We start from the raw sequence: 16,199 nt of genomic DNA, 5'->3' as shown, positions 1-16,199 counted from the left end.
GATGGTTGGCATATATTAAGGCAAACGAGACAACTTAATTTAGCCCTATCTAATCGGAAAAAAACGAGGCAGGACGTGGATGGGTTAAAATACCAGATCTGGTAAATATCTCGTATACTGGAACTTATCCTGACTTCAGAAGGGGGGGGGGGGGGGGTCATGATGATCAGGAGCAGGAAAGGAGGAGGAAATGGTGAAGCAAGTACAGGATGATGTTGTGAGAATGTGTGGAGAAAGCAAAGCCTTAACTTTGACCTGAGATCGAGTCGCACCTAGTGGCCAATGCCAGGCGCAGTGCTAGACAATAAAGTACAAAAAAAGGGATGCAGAAAGTACACGCTCTGCTCACAGACTGAGCCAAGGTGTCCGTTCTAAATAATAATAACATTAATAATAATAATAATAATAATAATATAGACATCCAGAAATAGAGAAAGAAACATTTCATAAAAAGAAAAGGCAATTAACAAAATGTAGTGTTGCAGAAAACCTTTCGGGGGTCACGTTTTGTGATTTAAATTGGATATTTTCTGAACAGTTTAAGGGTATTAGAAATGGACTGTTGTGGAGACCATAAAATACCAAACCTGAAGGATTTCTTTATATATATATTGGATGATATATATATATATATATATATATATATATATATATATATATATATATATATATATATATATATCATCCAAAAGAGGAAAAGAATAAAATAGCAGCTTTGTTCTGTACAGACATAGAGGCAAACATTTTTTAACCGTAAAAAGGTTTTAAAAAAGTGACAAAAACCAATGAGTGTATAAAAACGATCCTGCAGTCAAAAATACAACTGTAAGACCTTTATATGTGTTTGAAATGTAGATAAACTATTGACTGTTCTAAAAAGAGACCACCTGTGACTTGAAAGCTGTCTCTAGGCTACTAAAATCACCTCATTTTCTGTCTCTTGCGTTGTATTCGGTACAGCAGTGCCGGCGAACCATGTTCACCTCCCACTGTGAAATGCACAATTGAAAATCTCAGAAAAAAAAGGTTAGAAGAAGTCAAAGTGGAGCCAGAGTTGTATTCGTAAAGTATAAAGTTCAGTGATTTGCTCATTTGAAGTGCGACCTTCTGATGCTTTGATGTTTTCAGTCTTTTTTTTTTTCTTTTTTCTTTTTTTAAATAAATTAAACAAAGACAGAGGCTGTGACTCAGAGTTGGCTGTGCTTCAATCACATGCCTTCTTCCCTCAGATGTTTGAAAGATGAAAGTAATGAAGGGCATGTAGGTGGGCAAGCAAACTTTTGATTAGCCAATCAGCACCACGGCTTTTCTCTTTTTCTGAAAATCTGTCAGGTGTTTGTAATGCTCTCACATATTTAGTGCTTTATTAGTCTTGCTGACCACTCAGTCACATTTTAAATAGCCATGGATGCAGGCTGTAGCAGACATCCGTGGCCAATTTAGAAACACCAATTGACCTAACATGCACGTCTTTGGACTGTGGGAAGAAGCCAGAGTACCTGGAGAGAACCCACAGAGGCACAGGGAAAACATGTCAACTCCACACAGTGTCTGCAGCCAGCGTTTGAACACAGAACCTTCTACTTTGTGAGGCGACAGCTCTTACCACTATACCACTGTGCCGCCATGTGATTGGTGTGCACACAGAAAAAGAGAAAAATTATTACATGGGCTGAGAACAAGTCATCCAGTCCTCAGTTTTGAGATGGAACCAGTAAAATCTGCGTTAAACATAGAAAATAAGTGATAACCAATGGTGAAGGCAGCAAACTCCTACACACAGCTGCTCCAGGAGCAGTGACAGATAAACATGAAGACTGAAAACAGCCAGGCAATCTTGGCATTATCTTTCACACAGACAACTCTGAACCACAATCGTCAGTAAGAAGGGACACCTTTTAGGAAACTGAAGAGAAAGCATGATTTGGCAATAGTCTGGCAGAAAATAGATCTTCCTCTACCATTCTGACCTACACAGGACAAAATCCCATAGAAACATCAACAGTAAAATAAAATGAAAAAAAAAAGATCTTAGAGGATCAGAAAAGTTGGAACCTTTCTAATCCTCACGCAACATGAGGCAGTCTGCTCATGTGAATACAGTCATTTTGATGGAAAGTAATTTTAGAAATGGAGCTATGCTGTATTATGTATTATGTGTATAAATACACACTTGAATATCCATCACATCACCTCTGAAATCGTGAGGAAAAAGTGCTCTTCTGTTGGTTTTGCTGGCAGATATGCTTTAAAAAAAAAAGAAGATTTTCTTAAAGTTCATGTGTAAATCTGTAAGTCAGGATACATGCCTGTATCGTTTTCCTTCTTTAAGGACTCTTACATAACAAAGACTCAGATACAGGCTGCGCAGGATGGAGTTTCCCAGTGTTGAGCTTGAGCCACCAATTGCTCTGTGCTATCTTGTTTTCCATTTCTTCCGAGTTTATGTTTGACCTTAAGAGTGGAGAGACCATCTACTGGCAAACAGTAGAAGAAAGCAATTTCTTACCTCATCCATCCCTCCTTAAGAGACAGATGAGAGGTCTGTGATACCCTGTGTAAAAGGGGAAGGAGGAGAGGGCTGGTCTGATATCAGCAGGCTGATGACTGGGGCAGTGGTAGCGCCCGTTCGTTCTTTCTGACCCCGTTCATGTGTGCATAGGGTTGTATCTCATCAAAACTGGGCCGCAGCACCACGACAGGCCCGTTGGCCGAAGCATGTCCTGAGTGCTTGTCCAAGGCTAGTCCTGGAGACGCCAAGGCTGAAGCAAGTGGGCCGGGAGGAGAGTTAGAAACAGGTCCCAGTAATGGCGTACTCGGGCCTTGCATGGGGGATAACTGATGCGTAGAAGGAGGAGACATGCCTCCTGCACACCCAGACGAGGAAATGACAGCAGTCGACGGCTGCCTCACGGATGAAGGGTCCAGTGGAATGTTCTCCATGTTTTCTACCTCCATGTCCAGCTCCTCTGTGTCCGGCGGCTTGTTCTCCTCGCTGTAGAAGAAGCTCACTTCCCTGAAGGGAGGATCCAGTTCGTCTTTGATGCTGCTGATGATCTCCAAGAAGGACGGACGCATCTTAGGGTTATACTGCCAGCACATTCGCATCAGTTCAAACCTGAAAGATAAATGACAAAATCATCATTTTTGTCATTTCTGTGTAAACATTTCTCACACACCAGCTTGAACTGACAAACAGAAACTTCTTAAACTGCAACATATCAGCAAACTTTACAACCGGTAAGGACAGGAGGGATGAAAACAGCATGTGGCCCTGTAAGTCTTGTTTCTGTCCAGCAGGTGGCAGGAGAAACTGAAGGCCCCTTTAGGGCTTTTTGGCACTACATCTCAGTTCATAACACTGATCATGAAGAAAGAACAGAGACTGTAATATCAGCGTTGGTAAAGTGTGCTACACTAGATTTTATGCTTCAGTTTTTTCTTTAAAAAAAAAGAGGGGAAAAAAGGATGTAGTTATTGTAAATACCCATCCTTACCACTTGTAGCTGCTCATTAATTCGAAGCAGGTTTGTTGGCAGGTAATCTTGGTGAGCATGCCTTCTCTTTAAGTACTGTCCCGTAAAATTATATAATTAAAACCCTGTAAGACTGTGGCCAAAAGACTAAATATATGTGCGCGCGTTCCAAAGTTGCTGCAAGCTACAAGGCTTTCAGTGGCAATAATATAGTAAGTAAATCCACAAACTATTTTTATGCCAGTTCAATTGTTTTGAAATTTTGCCGTTTTTTTTTTTTTTCCTTCTATTTTGGGGGTTCCGTTTGTTTTTTCTTTTTAACAACAAATACAGTAAGATCAGAAATGTAGCATGCACTCAGCAGAACAGTAAATCATACTTAAGGTTACTGTGCCAGGCCAGCAACCGAGCTTTGGGAATGTCAAAACAACATCATAAACGGGAGAATTATTACAGTTTTGTGTGGTGCTGGACCGCACACCACAGCTCCAATTATACACAAACAAGCTCAGAATACTCTCTAAGGCCCGCTGACATAAACACCTTGGCCATCGCTGCTCCGTTCTTGCTGTTCCCTCTGTCTTGTTTTTCCTAGTGGTCTCTTTGCCATCTAGAATAACCTCTGCAGCTGGGTGCCAGCTCCTCTCCGCGCCAGAGGAATTATGGGTAAAGCTTTCTTAAGCACGTGCCTCGCTTCATGCTCTGAAGCAGCAGGGGGCGGCTCAGACTTGTTTTGCACATGTGCAGGAAGTGTCTCAAAGTTGACGTTCAGATGTCCGAGCTCGGGCAAGCAAGGACCTCCCGTGAAAAAGGCGCACGGCGCTTGGAAGTAAGGCCGATGCACCAGAGTAACCCGTCTGCTGCAAACTTCCGACACCGTCTCGCACGAGGCTTCTTGATGCAAATTTAGAAAACAAACACTGTAAATCCTGACTTCTTGTCAGCATCCTGCCAATCGTGACCCACAGGCCACATGCTTTGGCTAAACTGACTAACATTGGACCTGTGAGCAACACAAAACAGATTACATGAGCTTTACTTGCACTGCATTAAAACTCCACTTGTTCTTTAGCTGTGTTTTTTTTTTTTTTCCCCCGAATCACTTCACATTCAAATTTGAGTGCACCAAATGTGCTGTATAAATACAGCTGAGCAGCAGCTATTAAGTTACTGAGATGGCGGCTCGGATGGTTTGCCTAGGGTCTGCTTTTTTGTTTCTGTTTTTCTTTATTTGCTCTGGCTGATTCGATATCTTTGCTTGGCTGTATGTCTGTATCTGTATTATCCTGCGAATTTGCCATCTGCACGGTATTAAAATATAGTGAGAGCTCATGTGTGTTAACGTACTTGGCCAATAAACCGATTCTGACTTCACTGTCCGATATACTGTATACGGACGGTTACAAGCAAATATGAGATAGTCGGTGTCAGAATTATAAGAAAATCTTCACTGGCCTGGATAAAGCCAAATATTCACAGAAGAGATGGGCCAACAAAGCTTGATAAAAATCAGAAACAGATGCAATTTCAGGCCAAGTGTGAGTGCAAAAAAGTCTCCAAACATCTATGCTAAATGCTTAATAAACCTGAACAGGAATCCCTGCCAGATCTGAAAAACTTCACACGTGCAACCTCCCCGGCGTGGCAAAACCTTGACGGATAATAGCGTGTAAGTGATATTCCACAGAAAAATAATGATGTTTAATTTAGTCACATTTATTTTCCACTTCTGAAGGAGGAAAAGAACTTTTATCTCTGGGAAACTCTAGACAGAAACATGAGAATAACAATCAGTGACCAAAGCTACCTGAGAAACAAAGGAAACAGTACAAGTAGGAGACATTTAAGGCTCTCGAAATATGACTCATCCCTGTTTGTGTTAACCTGCCCACTTCCACTTCTTCTGTATCTTTCTATTCAGTCTTTGTATGAACTCTCTGGCTTCACTGCACTTGGGCAATCTTCTGGAAATCTCCATTAAGTCACTACAGCAGAGGCGACCATCGACAGTGGCCTGACTTCCATGTGTGCTGCTAAGCCCCGACTCCACCACCTCTGTAACACAATCCACACACTCCTGTAATCAGGACAAAACAGCCACGCTGCCATAGAAACGCGAGGTTTGTGTCTGCACAACACTTGATCCTCTTTTTCTTTTTTCTTTTTTTTTGCTACTCACACTCTTTCTAAGGTGAGGTCAGCTGTGGAGAGTGGGAGGGGAGAGAGCAGAATGCCTTCTTATTGAGGTCAGAGACGGAGAATCGAAATGCATGTATGCAGCGCTGCATGCCGACGAGCAGGCTGTGCTCGGGCTTTTCTTTCCCCTCTAACTTCCAAAGTGTTTGATCGATTGACTGATTAATTTAAAGTTAAATAATGATAACTTTCTCATCCACCACGCTGACAGACAGGCACTACCTCCCTCCGTAGTAGGAATGAGGGGCATCTTTCACACACTGATTGTGGCATCCCTTCTATGGGCCGGCGCTGAAGGCTGAGCAGGGTTCTCACTGCCAGCTGACCACTGAAGCTATGTCGTCAACGGACCACATTTATCCTGTGACGTTAATGTCGGCCCTCGTCCTGGCTCTACCTTAACTTATACACACGATATCCTTCACACTCAGAGCCACAACTTAAAATAAAACAGGGCAAAATATTAATAGGACAGAAGACATGGGTGGCTGCGGCTGTAGAGGATAAAATATCCTTCATAAATCCAAGCTGATGTTACTTAGTTTTATTGTTCTTAAGGGCAGGGTCACAGATTTGAAAAAAGAAAGACTTACAGCATGTCAGGGCAGTTGTCAGGTTTGTCCAAGAGTCCTCCCTCCATGACAAAGCGCAGCACTTGTTCATTGGACATCCCCTGGTAAGGCTGTTCAGCTAAGGTGGCGATTTCCCACAGCACGACACCAAATGACCTGCAGCGAGAAAAATTAGGCAACATATTCAAGTAATATATTGTGGTATTTTATGTGATGCTCTTTCGGCTTCCACAGTAAACGTTTATTTTAACCATCGATCAAGCACACATATTCTTCTATTGCTTAGGAATTAACTTTACTTTGAAGAGCCTATCCTACATCATCGCTCTAAATTTGAAAGAAATGACATCCATTATGTTAGTGACTAAATTGTTATCAGGGTGACCTGAAAATGCCTCACCAGTAATACTTGGTAACCATCTAATAAAAGCAAATAAAACTCCCTCCACTCAAAATTGAGCTGCACTGTTTGCATACAAACAATAAGTACAAATCATATTTTTCATATATTCCTTTTTTAATAAGAGCCACATATGGTGCTTGTTTGAGAGCTGTTGTGCTTGAGATGTGCATAAATGTCCAACCTAAACAGAGAGGAATATTCTAGTAATGGTTTTAGAGGGAGTAAATGTCAAACAGCCTGACTGACTGATACAGAAAAGGTAATAAATGCCTTTTAATATACAGAAGAGGGAAAAAAACTGATGTCAGCATGATAACACGCTCACAGTGACAGGCTGATGCTAGGCAGGTATCTGATTTGGCGTGCTCTGTGCCTTAGTTTATTGTGTTAAGTTGGTGAGATTTACTGGAATGTAGTCATTAAAAAATGTATTAGAAGATTGAAAATTCTGATCTCGTGATGAAGGAAGATGAAAAGGCAGAGAAAGTGGCTGTAAAGCAGTAAGTGGGATTCATCTCCTGGGTGCAGTGAATGTCTGAACCAAATTTAATCTAAGGCTAACCGATAGTTTCTGACTTTTTGTTCTGTCCGTGTTGGACTGAAATACTCTCACTGCCATCCATCGATCGCAGTACTAACAGCGCACAAGCTGAGCTGACACTGCTGACTTTATTTCAGGCTTCATTTTTTTTCTTTTCTTTTTGGAGTGTGTCATGTATCCTTAGCTCATATCTGTCCACAAGTTCCCCAAAAAGATGAATGCTATTTTAAATATTGCAACTTTAAGTTCCCCAAATAATCTGCACTAGAATCCAAAATGAGCGCAGGATGTCGGAGAGCTGGTACTGAGCATTTACCCTGCTTCTTATTTTAACTTCATGACGTGTGGCACGGTATGTTGTAACACAGCTTACATGATTACAATACTGCAGGAAAAACCTCAGCATGAAGTATTTCTTCAGTTTAACTTCAAGACTGCCTCGCGATGACCACAATATTTGTTTACTGTACTACTTTGGCTAGCCAAATTTTCAAATGGTATGCTTAACTTAAAAACAAAATAAATAAAATAGGCCTATTACAATACTGCACACCAGGATCTCAAACAGTCACCTACTCATGATGACATCAGGGTTATCTTACACTAAACTTCTTTACAACATCAAAGGGGAGGATATAGTACACAAATTGTGGAGGTGTGTTTGTGCTGGCACGGCAACCTCTCATTTAAAGACATCTGGAGCAGTTTAAGCCCACTCTTAGGGACTAACCCGTGACATTTGGGGAAACAAACATGCAGGGGGTTCTAGTAAACAGTAGTAAAACACAGGAAAAAAAGTAGCAGTGCTGTAGGCTGGGAATCTACGAAACAGTGGAATAATAGAGTTGTCAGTAAATGGAAAAAAAAGAAGAAGAGGAATACTCCTGGCCTGTACTTTTTTGCCAGGAATTTCCAAAGAGGCAGCCAGAAAACCAAAGGTTTGGATGCTTTTGGAAACAGTAGTCATGATTTAAAAAAAAAAAACTAAAGTAGAAAATTATCATAAGAATATATTATCTAGTTTTTTGCCACAGCATGAACTGTTTTAGAGTATACACAAGGACAAAGGCAAAAAAAATATTGAGGTGGTTATGGAAAACTTAGCATCTTTCTGGATTTAAGGAGGTTCATACATGTCTAATGTAGGGCTGCCACAATTAGTCGACTAGTCACGATTACGTCGACTATCAAAATCGTCGACGACTGATTTAATAGTCGACGCGTCGTTTGAAGCTTTGTAAGATCCCAAAAGACGCAGGAATAAGTAGGATTTAAGAGTGTAATAACGGACTGAAACAGAAGATGGCAGCACTGCATGTACAAGGATGCCAGCTGCCGTTAAACCCCGAAGAAGAAGAAGAAGAAGCTGTGTCCCAGAATTCATAGCGCAGCCCAGCTCAGTTTCCAACAATGGCAGCAGCTAGTTAGTTTTAATATTACTCTTATTATTCTTTCTGGGTCACAAAATAAGCGTGTAGCATATTTTCAGGTGAGAATGTAGCTGTGTAAACCTCAAATATCGGCTCAGTTTATCAAGACACAACATGTTTTCAAAAGCGCTCCGACGTTTTCGGAGACGTCTGTTACCCACTAGCTCGATAGCTAGCCGGGGTTACAGGCTCACTAGAGCCGGTGAGAACACCGGAAATCGTTTTCAAACCCACTCAGGTGAAACATATATAAGTGACTTAGATAACTTAAAAATGTTATTGTTTGGCTTTTTTTTTAGTATTTTATTTGTTCCTGAGTAAATCGGTTTGGCTGAGCTTAAAGTTATAGTTTTTACACAGCTGAATAAACATCAAGCAGACAACTGATTATCAGAAATGTGAGATGCTCGAGAAAATACTCCGGTGTCCTGTTATATTTTAGATAGCAAGGAGTTTATTAAACTTCACCGAAACAATCTGCAAATTTCATTAAAATTTAATAAACTATCATCTTGTCTTTATTTTTAGTTAGCACCTTAAACACTTAAAACTGTAAGCTAATGATAGTTATATAAGAGCAGATGCTGCTGGTGCAATAAGCTGTACATCCAATGGATGCATGATCTGATTAGTCGACTAATTGCAAAAATAATCGGTGACTATTTGACTATCAAAATAATCATTTGTGGCAGCCCTAGTCTAATGCAGGCTTGTGTATATGTAAGAGTGATTTGCTGCCATACCAGACATCAGACATTGTAGTAAACACGCCATCTTTCAGTGACTCTGGAGACATCCAGCGGACAGGCAGCAGGCCCTTTCCTCCTTTTCGGTAGTAGTCCGTCTCATAAATATCTCTGGTCATGCCAAAATCTGGAGAAAAAAAAATGAAAGCAGAAGTTGAGGAAGCCACTAAGTATCACTCATTATGTGTGGGAGAGGAAGCTCCAGAGAGCTCATCTATCCCTCTCACCTCTTCCCTCCCCTCTGTCCATCTACATTAACGTGCTTGGGTCCGACACTGAAATCCAAACAGTTTTTTGTCAAGGCCGGCAGAGCGGGGGAGGCTGAAGGCAATATATTAACTTGACTTACCTCCAATCTTCACAGTGAAGTCCTCTGCTACCATGCAGTTCCTCGCTGCCAGATCTCTGTGGACAAATTTGTTGGCGTTTAGGTACGCCATACCGTCTGCGATTTCTCCAGCCATCTGGATCATCTTTTTGAGTGGGGGTAAGACCTGGCTGGTGGCGTTCTGCGGTAGAGCAAGAGGCGGTGAGAAGAGAAACTCCATGAAAAGCACTATTCAGTCAGTCGACATATCACGCCTTTCTGCTTTAATCAGCTGAGCGAAACAAAGCGTAGCGTGGATGATGTATAAGGGTGGCAGAAGAAATTGTAAAAATTAAGAAAGAGAGCAGAGGTGTGTGTGTGTGCACACGTGGACAGGTTGCTTACTTCTTTGCGCAGGGAGCGCAGGTGGCTCTTGAGATCTCCGCGAGTCATCAGCTCCATAATCACTAAGGTTGGCTGTCCCTGAGAGACCACGCCAAGCAGCCGCACCTACATTAATCACAGCAGTGCAGAGGGGTCAGCTCTGATAAAACAAAACTGTGTCCAAAATACATGCTACATATAACTTCAAAATAGGTTTTGTTTCAAATAGGAAAATATGAAATATGCTCAAAACTTTAAGCTCTGAAAAAAGTTTTTTTTTTATAAAAAAAAAAAAAACAGCACAGAGTTCATTCAAATAGGCAAGTCAAGTTCAGCTGTGATCCAGCAGATTGATGATACCCTTCTACACTTCTACAAATCTCTTATGGCACCTTTAACCTGCCTGCCTGCCTTTGGTGGATCATATTGCTGTTCACCCTAACTCGTGCCAAGAATACCCCAGAACAGAGCCATGCCACCAAATCCAAATTACTGCACATGTGAGTATTCACCTATTACAGTGGTCCTGACTCAAATCACTTTGTATTTTCCACTGATCAACACCATTCTCCCACAAAGCAAACCACAAAGGAAAAGTCTCTCTAGACTTTCTCACTGTTGGGTTTTGTGTGATTTCTTGTTAGAATAAAATGTTTGGCTTCCACTAAATCTAGATAACATTAAAGACCACCACATAGTGCATTCAGTAGCAATAAATTACTAGGCAGTAAGGTAGGTTGTCTGACTCAGAAGCACACTAGGTTACAGTTCAGCTCCATCCTGCATTTGCAATTTAAATGTGTTTTTTTTGTTGTTGTTGTTGCTTGGAGCATTGTTAAAGATCTTTATCCTTAAAAAAAACAAAACAGTGACTAATAAAAAGGCTTTAACAACACATCCACGTTATGCAGTTTCTGATGTTGTGATCACACTGAAGTGAGAATATACAGTATATCCTGGAGTCTGAACTGCAAGTCATGCTGCAGCTGTCGGAATAAAGACAACCACAGCGTACTTGAGTCTACGTCTGCGAGGATCAATTTCATCTCGTGACTGGATTCATTATGACAATACACTGGTTTATTATTAATAACCACATGAGCCAGATGGTAAGGATTTGATGACGCGTCCAACTTACCACATGGTGACAGTTGAACTCCTTCATGACAGAGGCCTCGTTCAAAAACTCAATTCGCTCCCTCATGCTGGCCGTCTCATTGACCGTCTTGATGGCCACTCTCGTTTCAGGTTCGTCCTTCACTACTCCCTTTGCGATGCCTTCGTACACCATGCCGAAGGATCCCTGGCCCAGTTCCCTGTGCATAGTGATCTTCTCCCTTGCTACCTCCCACTCATCTGGGACATACACTGGTGTGGCACAAGAGACAGCGGGTCACCATCAGAGTTTAAACACCCCACCCAAAAAACCCAATGAAAAATAGACCAAATATCCAACAGTCTTACTCTCAGTAGCACTGAGGTACTCTGGATTGACTGATGCATACAGGACGCCGTTCCCCAGTCTGTCACTGTTCCTGTTAACACAAACTCAGTTAGCCTGCAGGCAAGTCTGATTGCAGATGCTGTGTGCAATTTTCAAGAGGAAGTCTACTCTTTACCACAGGGGAACGTTAATGAAAACAACACCTATTAGCGCTGATTAACATTACACTGATCATTAAGCTTCGTGAGCATAGCCAGGCAGAACAGCTTAATCAAAGAACTTTTGTCAGGCAGTTTTAAAAGCGCGTCTGCAAAAAGATACTTGCCTCTTTTTGTTCACATAGAAGAGGATGGTGATGAGGCCGGCGACAAAAATTGTCACAATGATGGGAATTATGATGACCACATACAACGTAACACCGTCATCACCTGTCAGAGAAGATAAAAACCGATGGTGTCAAGTCCTATTTATTTTTCATTCCTCTGCATTCCATGTAATTAGGGAGAAGTTCATTACGTTTAGGTGGAGACACATAGAAGAAAACACTTTCTGTCCAGGAGCCGTTTCCTGCCGGGGAAGTGGCACGCACTCGGGCGGAGTAGTTCCCCGAGCCGAGGTTGGTTAGTCGAGCTCCTTTGTACCGGCGGTAATCCTGTCGCGACACACACTTGTGCTTCTCAGGCTGGAAGAGAACAAGCACACGCTGGTTACTGCTTGGAAGAAAACATACCATCGGGTTAATGTTCTCATCTAATCAAAAATATGATTTCTTGTTTCTTATTTCAGGTGAATAAGGTTTGATGGCCTCCAATCAGCTTTCTATTGTGTAGAGTTTGTCATTTGTTTTTGGTTTTACTCAGTGTTTAAGCCCTGCGTGCATGAGCATGATTGGAGTCTGGTGCACGTTTTAAACATGTGAATCCTTCACTGAGCAAACACTGAGAGCCTTTTCAGTTGTTTACAATATTTGGATAGTCATGGATTCCAGGCTTTTCAATGTTGAAAAAGGAAATGACCTATGATAATAAGCTATAATTACCCCAGTCCAGCTCACCTCATTACCCAGGCGGAACTTGATCTCATACATCAAGATGAGTCCATTGGGCATAACGGGCTCTGGCCAGTGCAGCACCACACACCCCTCGATTTTGTCACACCTCTCAAAAATCACCTTGCCCGGGATGTCATCCGCTTTGACTGGGGGAACAGGCACAACCACGTTAATATAAACAAGGATATTTAATTTCAGAAAAGGTGCCAGCACATTTCATTTTCCATTTTCCACACCACTATGTTACCAAAAACAGCAGGGATGCTGTGTAAATGAAAACAAAATCAACACAATCACTTGGAGTCATTTTAAATCCTCAATCTATTTGAAAACTGAGAGATTTTATATTTTTATATTATATTTATATTTTAACCCTCGCCACCTTTATTTCCGAAAGGCTCAGCTTTGTTTTATACCCACTCATGGTACCGACCTCCTTCCAATTAACCCAACTAAGTGTGAGATGTTTGACCAAGTGTTTTTCAGCATTATACACCTTTTCCACTGTTTTTTGCCCGATATCCAAAAAACACTGGAAAAAGTAATATTTGTGACTTTTTCAGGTAAATAAAAGAAATGCACTCTCTTTATATTTGTCAGCATTACTGAAAACAGGTAGTTGAATGCAGGCTTTTTACTATGTTTCTAACCTGCAGGTTTGGTCCTGGAGAAGACGAAAGCTCCAGCGCTGCACTTCCCCACCACCTCGTTGCACGCATGGATATCAATGCGGTAGACGGTGAAGGGCCGCAGATTGGGGATCTCTAAATACTCTGTTGTGCTCTTGTCTTCAGTGAAGGGGAACTCTACGTTAGGAGGAATGCCATCTGTACTGTTATCCCCTGCGCCGAGAGTGGTATTCCCTCTGCCGCCCTCATAAAACAGTGTGTTGTTTGCTGTACCAGAAAGGTCTCTGCGCCGACGCTCTTGAGGTCTGAAATACAAAGACACAATTGAATATAAAACCTGTAGCACAGATCATTAAAATTCAATGAGCAGTGCTGGGGAAACAAAAGACAAAAAGGTGCATTGTATGTCCTGGAACCCTTATTGTAGCATGTCAGTGATGGTTTATACCTCCTGAAAAAATGTTTGCGCAAAGCTAAACATCTTTCATGGAAAGCACGGAGTGATTGCTACTCCCAGTTGTGCTGTGCTTATTAGGTCATTAGATCACTGAGAGGCTGACTGACAGAGAAATGCAAAAAACAGACAGTAACGCTAATGTCCAACATGCCCCTGATAAAAAACAAGCAAACAAAAAAACCCAAAAGGTTAAACTCTGAAAAGTAATGTTTAGCCTTCAGTTCACTCAAAGTTCATATGATACTGGGTGGAGCTGCCAAGACCTGGACATCATCATAATTGAAAGCAAAGAGGCGATGACAGCTGTGACCTTAGCAGTAGGAGATACCACAGGACATCTTGTCCACCTGTGAAAGATGCAGGGTGGTCAATAAGACAGACAAAGAAAAAAAGCACTTGCTGTGACTGAGAAGATAAAAGCGTTACTGATGCCCTTTATAAAGCTCGTACACAGACATGTTTGGGGGTTGTCTAAAACCGAATGTGACAATGAACAAGTGACTGGGTTTAGACAGCTTAGCTCAGAGAAAAATAGCAACTTCAACTAAATGACTCAAACTGTACACTGAGAATTAGAACTGCAGCTACTTTTTTTTAATAATTTGTTGTTTTTGTAATAATTAATAGATTCATTATTTGGTCTACAACACCATTAAACAGTGTTTTTAACAATCTGACTAATAATTCAAATCCATAAAATCTACTTTTTGTAATTTTTTCATGAGATGAACAGAAACCACAAATCCACAGAAAAAAGAATTTGTTCCTATAGTCATGTGCAAAAATCTTGAGCCACCGCTTCTCTCTTTATAACGTTGGCATTTACATCAACACTGGCAAGTGGTGCAATACAGAAACAACTGTGTTTGTTGTTATAGATGTATAAATATATATATTCTTTATTTTATTTTTTATTCTTCTTTTGCACTGAGAGAATTGCACCTCAATTTCATTGCTGTAATGACAATAAAGATTCAGTTCTGATTTCTTTATATTTTGCTTCCAAGAAGCCAGACTTGCTTTTTATTTTTAGAAGTTACATTGAGTCGAAGTTCTTCATTCTTTCTAAAGGTCCTTCAAATTTTTTCTTTGGTATTTCTCTGATTTTCTGAGCATTTTCAGAGAAACTTTTTGTTTTGTTTAGTTGTTAAGCAACTTAACACGAATCTCTGAATCATTAAATTGTTATAAAAGAACCCAGCTCGAGGGATGCAGCGGTGTTGTTCCTACGGATAGCAGATAACTTAGCAAAGACGTATTTCTTTAGTTGCCAAAGACAACAGGTCCAGGTGAGCAGCAATGGACAGAGGAGGTCAGGAGAGATGTGTCTGCAGCATTTCGGCCAGTGGTGTCGTGGATTTTGTCGAAATTGGTGGAATGATCAAGTTATGCAACACCATTTTGAACGTGTAAGAAAGGCAAAGAGTGATAATGATCCCAAACACACTGCCAATGCAAGTAAAACCATACGGGATAGCAAAACACACAGTGCAACACGATCAGTCATGGACCGGCCTCCCCAAAAACCGGATCTCAAGATTGTTGCAGCTTGACAAAGAACAGAACAAAAAACAACAAAAATTCTAAGAGATTGGAGAAGCCCGGAGAACTATTCATGAAGACGACTTTAAAAATTTATAAAGAAAGCTTGCATGTTTGCACATTTCAATAAACTTCTACACCTGTTTCCCCATTTTCCTAGCAAAATATAAAATTGAAGACTTTTACGCAGTACAGTAGACTACCATGTTAAACTAAGAAGCTAACTAAGCAAAAGCTACAGAATGCATGTTTTATTTTACTTACTTTTGTTTTACTTTAAAACAAAAGTAAGTCTGTGAATTGGGGAATGGGAGTCGATTGCACTGCCTATGTGCGCTTCACTGAGTCCTCGGAGCAGGGAGCAATGGCCCTAACAAAATCACACGTAATTGTGGTCAGCTTAGTGCAGTGGCAGTAGCTATGCTGGAGGCTGGATGGGACTTCTTCTTTTACGCAGTACAGCAGACTACCATGTTAAACGAAGAAACTAACTAAGCGAAAGCTACAGAATGCGTGTTTTATTTTCAAGTCGACCTGCAGGAAGAGGAGTGCACAGACAAAGACAGAAATGTGGGAAAGGCAGTTTCACTGACATGTCAGCATTCCTCTCTGACAGCTAAAAGTGCTGCAGTCCAGCAAACCAAAGCCCAGCCTTTTAGTTATTACTGACTACATCACACATACATCAAAACTGACAACATGGTAGAGACTACAGACAAAAGACTCGTGACACTGATTCACTCTGACAGTAGCCGTTCATCAAAGCGAAGAAGAAGAAGAAGAAATGAGCAGGCGACAGACATTTTATGGCTTCGACCTTCTGTATGGGCGATAATGACAGTGAAATAAGAATCTGCTACCTGTCACATGCTTTGTAGCTGTAGTTACTACAGTGCCCTGACCTCACCTGCTAAAAAAGCTCTACCTTTATGCATCGGAATCCAGAGAGGAAAGCCGTGACTACACATTCACTCTATGGTTAGTGGGGCACATTGTAAGCAGTTGACACCTCATACAATAC

At 41.2% G+C, this 16,199-nt stretch overlaps 1 protein-coding gene across 1 annotated transcript in view; it reads right to left on the bottom strand.

The window, feature by feature from the left end:
* Positions 1-1,971: 1,971 nt before the first annotated feature.
* The window catches only part of igf1ra (insulin-like growth factor 1a receptor), a 71,349-nt gene continuing 57,121 nt past the window's right edge, over positions 1,972-16,199 (bottom strand). The window contains exons 11-21 of the mRNA XM_085282080.1: positions 13,201-13,484; positions 12,554-12,696; positions 12,016-12,181; positions 11,825-11,927; positions 11,520-11,590; positions 11,194-11,423; positions 10,077-10,181; positions 9,714-9,873; positions 9,362-9,491; positions 6,266-6,400; positions 1,972-3,118 (exon numbers count right to left, since the gene is read on the bottom strand). Of these exons, the coding sequence (XP_085138206.1) occupies positions 2,593-3,118; positions 6,266-6,400; positions 9,362-9,491; positions 9,714-9,873; positions 10,077-10,181; positions 11,194-11,423; positions 11,520-11,590; positions 11,825-11,927; positions 12,016-12,181; positions 12,554-12,696; positions 13,201-13,484 (2,053 nt within the window). The 3' untranslated portion in view covers positions 1,972-2,592. The remainder of the gene's footprint in view (positions 3,119-6,265; positions 6,401-9,361; positions 9,492-9,713; positions 9,874-10,076; positions 10,182-11,193; positions 11,424-11,519; positions 11,591-11,824; positions 11,928-12,015; positions 12,182-12,553; positions 12,697-13,200; positions 13,485-16,199) is intronic.

The sequence above is a fragment of the Mchenga conophoros genome, linkage group LG7 (assembly GCF_057382185.1).
Source record: "Mchenga conophoros isolate Kocher_MC1m ecotype Shallow Benthic linkage group LG7, M_conophoros_male_GT1.1, whole genome shotgun sequence".
NCBI lineage: Eukaryota > Metazoa > Chordata > Actinopteri > Cichliformes > Cichlidae > Mchenga > Mchenga conophoros.
Note: the sequence above shows the minus strand (reverse complement) of the source record. Positions and strands in the feature narration are given on the sequence as shown.